Here is a 12,180-nt window from a genome sequence, read left to right as displayed (position 1 = left end):
CGCAACCGGCGTGCTCCGCGCGACCCGGAAGCTGCGCGGGGCTGGCGGGCGCGCCCGCCTACATCCCCCGTCGTGCCGCGCGGCGACGGCAAATGAGCGCGAGGCGCAGAGCTGCGCAGTGCATGCCGGGAGCCGTAGTCCGCGCCGCGGCCGTGTGGCGGAGGGCGGTGCCGCGGCCGGGGGATGTGGCGAGCGTGACGTGATCGTGTCCGCGTTGGAGCCGGGGCGGCCGCGGCGAGCGTGACGTGGCAGAGACCGAGCGAGGTCCCCGGTCACAGAGCACCCGCCGCCGCTGCCGGGCTCGCCTCGCGCGCGGAGAGATCCGTGCGCGTACACCGGCCGGGCCGCGCTCCCTCCTGCCCTCCTTCCCTCAGCGCTCCCCCGCCGCCGCCCAGCGCCGCCGGAGCCGCCATGGGCCTCACCATCTCCTCGCTTTTCTCGCGCCTCTTCGGCAAGAAGCAGATGCGCATCCTTATGGGTGAGGGCCACCGCAGAGCCCGGGCCGGCTGGGGCCGCGCAGCCGAGTCCCGCCGGAGGGGGGAGGGGAGGCCGCGGGACGGGCCGCGGGTCACGGCGGGGGAATCGCCCTGTCCCGGACTGCGGGGCGCGGACACCGCGCTCTGCCCATCCCATGGGCTGGGCGGGGGGGCGCCGGGAGAGCGGCGGGGAGCATAGGGGGTGAGGATCGGGCTGTATTTGCCCTTCCTTTTCTCCCGCCGTGTGCCCGTTCCTCTCCCTGCCTCGCCCGCCGCTCCCCGGTCCCGGCGAGGCCGAGCCCCGTTGAAGCACCTGGAACAAAGCTGGGATTGCGGCCGGGCAGGGCCGCTGTCCCCGGGCCGGGCGCCCAGCGAGCCCCGCCAGGAGGGTCCGGCCGGGCCCTCCTGCCCCGGCACTGCGGCTCCGCGGGCTGGATGTGACAAAGCCTGGTGTGTGCCATAGCAGGGGCGTAAGGACTGCCGTATAATGGCCGATTTTCGGCAGCTGTAGGGAGCTATAGTTCTGTATCCTGGCTCTCCTGAAAGGGCGTTTCGGTACAGCCTCCGTGGGCATTAGTTTTGTGCCTCGGGTACAAACCGATAAAACCCTCTAGGCAGCTCTTGCAGTGCTTGCTTAGTTTTACTGCCTGCCCCCATAATAATTTATTTTTAATATCCATTTATTTTGAAATTATCTGTTCTCTTGATACGGGCTGTGTAGGAGTTGAAGCCAGTGGCTCTTGAAGATTCTCACTTTCAGATTATAGTTCAAAAGGTCAAAGCCAGCACATACTGCATTGGTATTTCCTCCTCTGCTTCGAGTTCTTCCCTGCCTTCTTCCACCCACCTACCCACCCCTGTAAGCTTTTTGTACAAACAGTTCTTAGCCTCTAATTTTTTCTCAAGACTCTGTTACCAAAGTGAATGAAATTTGGTTTATGGTCGTTGACTGAAGTAGCTTGTCCTAAGGAACTGAATAAAGTGCTCATTTGGATATAGCCAGCAAGGGCAGCGGGTTCTAACTGTGAAACTTCCTGGCACACACCCATCCTTAGTGCTGCCTGGATATGCACACCAGACAGAGTAGTGCAGCTTTTAAAAATTATAATCTTTCAAGTTCTCCATATATTTTGTGATGGTAAAGTTTGTTATTGCATACCCAGAAATTTTTATTATATCTTAACTGTTTGAAATTAGAGACTCTCATCCATTTCAAAATAATCTAGAGTCATTTTAGTCTTCAAGACAGCTTAGTAGATGTGTTGGTTTCAAGGAGGTGATTTGGTTGTCTCCCTAAGAGCCAGACTCTTCATGTGACTCTTAATGAATGAAGTCCCCAAGTGAGCTTGACTGTAGGATGTAGGATGAGACAGAGTCTGTGGTATTTGTAGCTCTGTTACTTTTTGCAAAACACTGAAAACAGGAAAGTGATGTCATGCAGATCTAAACTGTTTGCAAGGCTCTTCATTGGTAGGAAATCAGGTTGAATTTAGGTTAGAGTTGGCTTTGGAAGGTGCATTTTCTAGCAGTTGGTTCAAATGAATTAATTTTTATATTTCTTAAAAATTTTTACTTTAAGGCCTTGTATTGAAATGTAGGGCTGGATCAGGGCACAGGACAGCACTGTATTTGTTAGGTAGTATGGGAGAGTAGAACTCAGGGTATGTTGTGGTGAGAATCTGTTATAGGACATAAACTGGATGTTTAGAAGCGGAATGTTATGCTGAACATGACATAATTTGTGTATAACTGTAACACTAAAACTAATCTCTTCATAGCATTCTGCATCATCTATGAGCACTTTGAATTATAATGTTCAGTGTATGGTTTGAAAATGGGGCTCTACAAGGTCAGACATTTAAGTTTCCATATGTAGAATACCAATTAAGAAATAACTTTATGGGGTAAAGTAGTTATGGGAAAAATACTATGTGAGTTGATACCAACAGACAATTAATTTATAATTATATCTTCCTTTTCACAGCTTTCTTCTGTTTCTGCAGACGTGAAGACTAATTAGAATTAATTTAGCTCCTAAAACGGACTTTGTGTTATTGATTTCTGCAGAATTTGAGTATTTCTCATCAGGGACCATTACCAACAGCGCTCACTTATTTTTTATGTTCTCAAATTCTGTTTATGATATGAAGTGGATATTTAATGTTATACTGTTACTGAAACTTTGGGGTTTTTTTAAATGTACTAGTATAAGTAAGTATTTTTCGAAAATATTAAGTTACTATTTGAAAGAAATGCATGAAAAGAAGATTCACTCATTTTCTTCAAAATAGGCATAACATGAGGGAAAAGAAAGAACTGTGGGATAGGGCTGAATGTCTGAAAGTCAGATTGGGCAACTGAGGCATTAAGAGTAGAAACACTGAGTCCTAATCCTCCATGTACCTGTCTGTGAAACTCTTCAGTGATGGGTTTTTCTCCTTGGGGAAAAAAGATACCTATTCATTGTGCACCTTTCAGTATCATAATTTACTGTTCTGTGTCTTGGTGTAGTTGTGCAAGTGTTAACTGATAGAGTAACTACTCAGGTGCTTCAAATACAAAGGTAATTATTAAATACATTGGGTGGAAAATGTCAGATTCTTTAGAAATTGTGTCACTGCAACAGATGACAAAAATTTAGCTGTTTTTTATTTGAGTGGGTGTTGTTTTAGACAACTGTTGGTGTGCTTGCTGTTGGCTTTCTGTAGTTTTTATGAAGTTTTGTGCTGTGATAAGAGAAGCAGCTTGGTATTCAGCCACCAGTGCTCAGAGTAGGGAGTTGGTTAATGAAGGATGTGATGTGGTCAGGGATGATGTACCTAGGGACAAGTGAACTAGAAGATTGAGATTTAGAAAAACAACTGACAGGCTGTGAATAAAATACTCTTTAAGAGGAGTAAGGGCTTAGAACCACAGTGATTTTAGCAGCACCTGAAAGCACTGTAGATATTTTTTCTCCAGCTAGAAGATGATGATGTTTGATTCAGTTTAAATGTGAATGGTTGCAAGTACAGGTCTGCATTTCCCATTTGTACTTCGTTGTAATCTTGGTGCTTTGCAGTACAATTGCTTAACTTTACACCCCTCATTGAGTCTCTTACACCTTGGTCTTGACAATGGCCAGTCAGGCAGTAGAATCAGTGAAAATGTAGAATTGGGAATTTACTTTGTTTGGGGATTTAAGATGTGACTTTTAATCTTGGTGAAGTCTATGTTGTGGCAGTAGCTCATAGGTTTACATTTAGTGTTCCAGTGCAAATATAAACCTGTTTATTCTTGGATTACTAAAAGCAGTAGTTACACTTCCCACCAGAAGATTAAATGTGATTTAATGCTCTGAAATTTTTTAAAATTACAGATTGGAGTAAGAAATATGAATGGAGGCTATGCTTTTTATGACTTGCTTCTTTAGACTTCATAACATTTGCAGTTTGGCCAAAAGAGGAGTGTTTTGCAAATAGGGTCACGGGGATTTTTGTAAGGTCCTTCCCTCAGTTAAGCTTCTACCTCAAGTGTGAAATCAGAAGAAGAAAACACGTACCCATAACCCTGTAACTCAGCCTGCCTCGGTGCAAAGTCCAACAGCTTAACCAAGAGTTGTGGGTAAGAGTGGATTTAAACAAAGTCTGGGCTTTGTGCTTGCACAGGCACTGCAGCCTTCTGCCAGCACCACTGAGGTGCACGAGGGTAGAGTGGGTAACTGGGGCAATATTTTCGAGATATGGCAGTAGTTTAAAATTCTCTACTAGTTTCTCATTTCTTAACTCTGAGTCATCAAATGGATCTTGATACCCTGTGTATGTTCTTTGGAATGAGATTAGCTTTTTTCTTTGTCTTTATCTGTGTTGTTAGTGTAAACCTCAAATACACTTGAGCAGTTCGAGTAGACAGTGGCATCTTTCTTACATTGGTAATTTTAACAGATCTTGTCAGTGTTTGTTATATTAATAACAGAGTAATTTTTTTTGGTGGGGAGCAATAAGAGAAGAGCTTTGAGTAGTAGTTGTAACTCTGATTGGTTCACTAAATTATCTTATTATTAATTTACTGGAAAAAACCCCTATCATATGTACAGGCATTATATGTACTTAAGAAGGTCTACATGTCCTACAAGTGCTTACTTGAGGTTGAGCTTTATGAAAACAGTGTTGGGCTTCATCATTGTGCTGTTAAAAACATTGGTTTTCAGTATAGCTGCAGTATTTGAGGGTTCTGAAGTCAGCTTAAAGGGTTTTGTAAGGTGATCTGACACTTGACTGGTGTGGGGAAAATGGTGGCATTTACAAGTTTCATGACTTGCAAGTTCTTGTGTAATTTCTGCTGCACTGTGACTTTTTTTCTTCATGTTTGTGTGTGGTTTTGAAGGAAACCAACACTTAAACAATAGCAAACTCAAACCCCTTACATTTCATTTGAAGCAAATTTAGAGTCAAGGAACTTTGGTTTTGATGGTAGATTTCCACTCCACACCCTTTCTTTCGTGCTGTCATGACATTAAGAATTAAAACAACTTTTTCTTTTTTTTCTTTTTTTTTTAACCAAAGAAGGTGCATTGGCATGTTTAATCTTATGCACACTATTAGAATATAGGACAATTATAGTTTGCTGCAACAGCAGTTTGTGTCTTGAGAAAAAGGAGGTTTATCAAGAGTTTGGTTTCATTCTGAATGAGCAGGTAATTTTGAATCCCTCTTTTTTGTGATGCTAAGGAAACAGTTGTATTATTAATAGGCAAGTCACCAAACCACTTAAAGCTCAATATATTGCAGTTGCAGGGTAGGAAGTTAACTCAGAATGCTTAAGAATGTGTGTTATCCTTATAAAATGAGGATAGCATTTGGTTTCTAGCAAAAGCATTAATTAACTGTTTTGATGGGAGGTATTTTTGCTTGGGCAAATGTTACTGACAAGAGACATGTTGTGCTGTGGTGTTCAGTGCCTGCTGTTTATGGAGGTGCTTTTGTGTTAGGTATTGGGTTCTAATTTAAAGAATTCTATTTTGAGTTACATTTATGTGTTCCAAAATGCTTAACAATAAGCAGTTTCCCAAACAGTTTTAGAAAACTACAGTGTATGCTTGCAGTGTTGGTGATATGTCTAAAAAAATGTCTTTTAGGCTTTGTTTTATTTTCTTTCTGAAGTGTCCCATATTTACCACATAGCTTACATTGAAAAACAGCAAGCTTAGGTTTTGTTTTAGAAACAGAACAGCAAATTTAAGTGCAGAAGGTCTTCTGTAATGACCAACAGTCATTAGGAGGAGACTCCTAATGGAAGCATCCTAGTGGATCTCACTGTATGGAAATGATATTCTGATGAATACCTACAGCCCTTGTGGTATATGTGGAGGGATGATGAGAGCTGCCTGATGTTTGTGGTTTTTTCAGTGCTAAAGTTTTAGCAGAGGAGGAGAGGCTGGAATAAGGGACAAAAAGTGTCTTTCATGTATAGTGCCAGCTTGGCTTGGTCCAGGAGTGCCTGTGAAGGTGAGCTTTGCAGGAGGTTGAATAAGGGAGGCCTTCCCCAGCTTAGTGAAGTAACAAATGTGTGATCAGTTAGAAACTGTGTACTGCTTGTGGATTGTTGCCAGGCTTTTAAAATCTTCCTGATTTACACAGAAGAAACTTTCAACATGAATGATAAAGCTTAGTTAACACAAATACCAAGGAAGATTACTTGAAACTTGTGAGCCTGTAGGTTGTGAATGGAAACATCTTATTGAGCTTGTTTTCTTCATTACTTGTTCTCTCTCAGTGCTGGGTAGAGGAGATGGGGAAAAACACACAGCAGTTTTTCAGAAATGAGTTAACAGTGTTTAAAAAGCTGTTCTCAGTAAAAAACCCCTAATACTCTGCATGTAAAATGACATGCTTTGAAATTAGCAGGTTGTAGTTAAGTTTGTGAACTAAAGCAAGTTTTCTCTTCCTTCTAGTTGGTTTGGACGCTGCTGGTAAGACAACCATTCTTTATAAACTGAAACTAGGAGAAATTGTCACCACAATTCCCACTATTGGTAAGATCACAGTTCTTATATCTTTATTCTTGTTATTCTAAACCTGAGAGGCCTCTGAAGAGTGCAGGGATTTGATGTCTTTGTAGTAGAATAAGAATCAAGGCAAACATAACTGTCTGGTAGTGCCATAACTGTGTCAGGCCAAAGAGACATCCAGACCAGAATCCAGCTACTCACCATGGCCAGTAGCAGATGCCCAGGAGGACAGGAATGAAATCAATAGCACCACTTCCCCCAAACACCACGAATCTCACAGTTTGGCTGAAAGATTTGCTCAGCCACTTGGACTTGGATTTAAGTGATTCATATTTTTTCCCCCTCTTAATGAATTTTCTTCTTGATTTATCAGTTCCATATTGATAAGCCATTTTATCCATACTTGGGAGAAGCGTACCTTAGGAAGTATCTATCTTTAGCATGGTTAGAATTATGTTTTTAACACTAGAATTAACTGTTTCTAATTACTGAACTCCTTCATTTTTAGGTTTTAATGTGGAGACAGTAGAATATAAAAACATTTGTTTCACAGTCTGGGATGTTGGTGGTCAAGATAAAATTAGACCTCTTTGGAGGCATTATTTCCAGAACACACAGGTAAGAGTATGGCAATAGTTGAAGACCTACTTTGTAAAGCCTCATTGTGTTTTGTAGAGTACATATGGAAAGTTATTTTCTTTCTTTCAGAAAGGCTCTGCACTACTTCCTGCAACTTCTGAGGGTGCCCAGATTTTGTTCTAGTTGAAGCCAGTTTGTTCCCCTGAAGGTTTCAAACCTAGTTGTGAGTGTAGCCTCTCAATGATCAAGTCCTTTAGGATCTACCAGTGTTCTGTAATGTGCCAGAGCAACTGGTTTGTTGTGAGGAACTCTTAAAATATACAGCTTTTACTATGCTAAGTTAGTGTTTTTAATAAGCTGAGCAGCTAAAATATGGTAAAAGGTCTTGTTACCAGCTGATTGAAAAGTGCTAGCTTCACAATTATGTGACTACCATGAGTTTCTGGGACATGAATATGATACCTTTGGTTGACAAGTAGTGAGGTAAGTTGCTTATTAGTATCAGAAAACTTCTGCAGTGAGTTTGTTTGGGGTTTTTTGTGTTGAATATAGAATTGTTTCCATTATGTTTGTGTGCAGCATGATGCATATGATTGGTGCAGAAAAATATAGATGTCAGGATTGATAAAAGGGACCTTGCACCACCATATTGTGAATAGAGCAATATTTATTTTCAGTTCCTTATTACTGTCCTGTTGCTAAATACTTCTAAAAGATACTTCTCTTTCCTTGAAGAGAATGATAAAAGCAAGGTTTTCAGACTGAAAGGTTAAGAGTAAATTGTGTAAGAAGAGCACTTGAATAACAGAGATGCCATTAGAAGTACTGTTTGATAAAAACTTTTTTAAACAAATTCAGGCATTACTTTAAGGGTGTGGGCTTTTTCACTTAAATATGAGATGGTGAAGCACTTGTGATTTTCAATACAGTGAGTGAAAGGGGAGGGGGAAGAGTTGTTTTATGTGATTTTGCTGCATTTTTTCCCCTAACTTTATTTTGAAGCTGAGCCTTAGGTAGTTGTTCAGACACACATCATACATTGTTTAAACAGAAATTTCTGTTAAATTTGTCCTCTTTCTTGAGTAAGCAATCACAATGTTCAATATGAGTATTTTGGTGGTTTAAGAATAGTGCTACACATTTACATTGTTTTTTTCAAATCTGCTTAACTTACTATAGGGCCTCATTTTTGTGGTAGACAGCAACGACAGAGAGAGAATCCAGGAAGCAGCAGAAGAGCTGCAGAAAATGGTAAATATCAATATCTTCTGAGGTATAGTTGTTAGACTGACTTGTTCTATTTTTGAATGTTTGTCAGGTTCCCTAAGAGATTTCGGATTTTACAGTTTTAGGGAGTCTGTACAGTGCATATTGTATTCAGCTGGTAATTCTGGGTCATGTAGTACACCAAGTTGTAATTTCCACTCTGTAGAGAGCCAGTAATGTGTGTGAACCTTTCATTCATGAAACCTTGATAGGAATGCAGCGGGAAAAGAGTTTTGGAAGAACAGATTGATGCTAGAGGACATTTCATCGGCAAAATGCCCATAAATTTAAACTTTTTAAATTGAAAGATGACTTCCTTAATTGCAGGAGTTCTGTTGTATACTAGTTGAATTTCACTCAGTACTTATTAGTGACTTCAGGAGCAAGAATGAAAATATTTACAACCCTTAAATCAGTATTTAGATTTTTTTAGTGTTTGTTGAAGTAACTGACTTATTTAACTGAGGCAGTTTAATAACATGCCTGTTTTTTCTGTTAGCTTCAGGAGGATGAGCTGCGAGATGCAGTGCTGCTTCTGTTCGCAAACAAACAGGATCTGCCAAATGCCATGGCAATCAGTGAAATGACAGATAAACTAGGCCTTCAGTCTCTGCGTAACAGAACTGTAAGTGCTCAGCTTTCTCACTGCTCAACTCTTTCCTCCCTCTATTATTTATCATAAATGTAAAGTTCCTCTAAGTGAAAGGATAGCTTTCACCTCTTTCTGTAGAAAGATGCACACACCTGCTGTTAAACTTCATAATGCATAATTCAGGTCCTTGTTCAAAATAAGTGATTTAGAAGTATAATCCAGTGTGTTCAGCTGTTAGGGGTGTTTCATTTCTCACCTTTTTCTGAAAACATACAAACACTCCAGTCTGTCATTGAAATGCAGACATCCAGCATTTCACAAAGTATGTGATGGGATTTCCTGTTTTCTCAGTACTCTGGGAGAACAAATGCATTCTGCATTCCCACCTCCAGGAGGAAATGATGTAGCTTCTAAAACATTCAATTTCATCTGCTCAAGCTTTAGAGTCACAGGTTTGCTTCACATGAGCCATCCCACCTTTTGTAATCTGAGTGTCTATGTTGGCACACTAAGATCCTGTGCATAGAAGCTGTTTCAGAGGTCCATTCATGTAGATAATTCCACGTTCACTTCCCAAAGAGCAGTCTTTCAGAGACAAGAAGTAGTTTTCAGCACGTAAACCAAATACAAATTCTGTATTTGTTTCTTGATGCCTTAAGCTATGTTGTAGCCTTTACTAGTAGTCCTTTTTACAGGGGTTCAGTTCCTCTTCTTATCAGCTCTGTAGTGAAGTTCATAGTGAGTTGCAAGCTCATTGATGTGCATTGGATATGTACCGGAGCCTTAAGCAGAGGCCTGTTGGTTAGGGCATATAGCTGTTAACTGTAGAATCATGGGAGCAAAGCCCATCTGCCTAGTAAATTGGAAGGTCCTAGCTTAATTAAAGCACTTGAGTTGCATATAGGGGATGCAGGGTAATGGCCTGCAGACTTTAGCAGAAACTAAGAGGGTTTAACTCTTGTTTAAGGCTTTGAAGGCCTTCGGTGTAGGTAATCCTAAGTTTCTTAGACAATGGTAAGGATCACAGGGGACATGGGAAGGAGTATGACAGACAGGGTGGTTAAGATAGCAATTGTAATGCTGGTTGGTTTACTAGTACATCATTGTTTTATACGGTTTGTGGTATGTGGAGGGAGTGTGATTGTTGTGCAGTATTCGAGACGAAGGTAGAAGAATAAGCTTAGCAGGGAGAGGAGAGAGATAAGTGTTGCTGCTGGGGCTATGTCTTGCTTAGTTAGTTCCTGGATAATAAGTCATTTGGGTAGGAATCCTGTCCAGGGGAGGGAGTCCTGCAAGGGAGAGCAGGGTTAGGAATTTCTGGATAATGTCTGAACCTCCTCTACACTACATGTACGTCTCAAAATTTTTAAAAATACCATTTGTTCAGTCTTGACTCTACTTATGGCACAAAACAGTATTTAAAGAACACTGGTATAACATACACACACACACACAATTCTAACAACACTAAAGAGTGTCACACACTGTCATAACTTAGCTTGCATTTTGTCAGTATTTAAATTGAATTTTTGTGTTCTACATTAACAGTGGTATGTCCAGGCTACCTGTGCTACGCAAGGAACTGGTCTGTATGAGGGACTTGACTGGCTGTCAAATGAACTCTCAAAACGCTAATTCCAACTGGATGACTTTCACCAGGGACATGTTTGATATAAGTGGTCTAGGCTTGTTACAACAAAATTAGTTTGCATCTTGGTTATTACGGTATCTGGAACTGATATTTGGGCAGGATATTACAGCGTTTCAACTTGTTTTGTTGCCAATTTATTGTTTACCGAGCTACATGTTGCAAAGGTAGCAATATGCTTGGGTAAAAATCTCCTTAACTTGGAAAAAGTGTATCTTCTGATTTTATTCCCCTTGTTAGCCTAAATGCCTGAATATAGTTATTGTGACATCTTTAAGATCTGTTTTGAATACTCTTTGAGCCCCAATAAATTAATGTTTTAATTTTTTTCTCCCTGCTACTCTTAGTTTACTGATGCCCTGTTTCATTCCTCAGACAGTCTGCTGATTTAAAAATGTAGCATTCCGTATGTATTTATTTCTCTCCCTTGCCAAAAAGATTTCCTAATTCTGCTTGTTCCAAGCCAAGGAAATGCTCTAAAACACTATACAAATCTACTGCACTGAGGAACATTTTATTAATCCTTGGGTTCTGTTAGCCCAACTTGCCTTTGTGTGAATTGGATTTGATGGGTAGAATAGTTCTGTGCTGGTTGCGAAGAGCTCATGTTGAGGTTGTTTTTAATATTCAGCAGATTGTCTTCCTTTATATAGTATCTTTTTTTTATGTTGCATGTTGCTTTTTGGTATCAGCCTGACTATTTTTGCCCAGTGTATAATAGTTCTGCTGAAGTTTTACTGTTTGTTGGTGAACATATCTTCATAAGGAAATTTTGGAAAATTCATCAGACTCAATGGATTCGTTTCTTCATAACCCACTTGGAATTATTCCTAATAAAATGATAAAATGTATAGTTCTGTGTATTCTCTTCTTGATTCCTGAAATAGTTGAATGCAAATTATCACTTATTCTTTCTCCATATACTGAGCTTTCCTGAAGCTTGAATATGAGCACCCATCTCAAATTTTCACTTGTTTGGAGCTGTGTAGAGTGGGACATGGAAGGGAGGCAACCAAGTTGTATACAGTGCAGTAGAGTAGCTGTCATTGGGGCTTACATAATTCTGTAATGTCTTTTGAAGTTGTAAATCTAAAATTCCTTTCAAGATGTCCAGATATGAAAATACTAACAGTTAAAAAATTGTAATAAAACAAATTTGAACTGCCTGAAAAGCATGCATGTCTGTTTCATAGTTTTATCTACACGTCAAAACCTACATGGGTCCCAGCAGGAGAGTCACAGGTTCTGTTGGTGGCTAGCTGGGAAGGTAACCTGAGTGCTTTTACAGGGATATAGCAAATATTATAATAATGCTGATAATCACTCCCCAAAAATCATCTCTACACAACTGCTGCTGGCTGTTTTCATATTTCTGTCCCCTTACACCTTTGTAGTTCAAAAGGCATAAATTAATATGTGTTTGGAGGCTGCTACTAATGGGTAGTTTAGAATCTATTTTTCTGTTGCCTATCTGCCGTATAGAAGCAAATATTGCTCAATCCTCCCACTAAAATGTGCTGTCCTATTGATTGGATGTCTTTAGGAACCCAAAGCATGATTGTGTTGCAGTTTCAGGCTAAGTGCTTCTCATTTTTCACCCAGGTCTGGTTACCCTTGCTACAAGAAATCC

General features: G+C 40.6%; 1 protein-coding gene across 1 annotated transcript; it reads left to right on the top strand.

The window, feature by feature from the left end:
• Nucleotides 1–171: 171 nt before the first annotated feature.
• On the top strand, nt 172–11,725 carry ARF4 (ADP ribosylation factor 4). The gene is made up of 6 exons (XM_030956566.1): nt 172–478; nt 6,409–6,489; nt 6,974–7,083; nt 8,224–8,295; nt 8,810–8,935; nt 10,451–11,725. Exons 1-6 carry the CDS (start codon nt 412–414, stop codon nt 10,535–10,537), a joined length of 543 nt encoding a protein of 180 aa, XP_030812426.1. The 5' UTR covers nt 172–411; the 3' UTR covers nt 10,538–11,725.
• The last annotated feature ends 455 nt before the right edge of the window (nt 11,726–12,180 follow it).

The sequence above is a fragment of the Camarhynchus parvulus genome, chromosome 12, assembly GCF_901933205.1.
Source record: "Camarhynchus parvulus chromosome 12, STF_HiC, whole genome shotgun sequence".
NCBI lineage: Eukaryota > Metazoa > Chordata > Aves > Passeriformes > Thraupidae > Camarhynchus > Camarhynchus parvulus.
Note: the sequence above shows the minus strand (reverse complement) of the source record. Positions and strands in the feature narration are given on the sequence as shown.

Coding starts and splice junctions, on each gene's coding strand:
- ARF4 (XM_030956566.1), top strand. CDS start 412: ATGGGCCTCACCATCTCCTCGCTTTTCTCGCGCCTCTTCGGCAAGAAG. Junction 8,296..8,809: donor CAGAAGAGCTGCAGAAAATG/GTAAATATCAAT, acceptor TTTTTCTGTTAG/CTTCAGGAGGATGAGCTGCG. Junction 8,936..10,450: donor AGTCTCTGCGTAACAGAACT/GTAAGTGCTCAG, acceptor CTACATTAACAG/TGGTATGTCCAGGCTACCTG.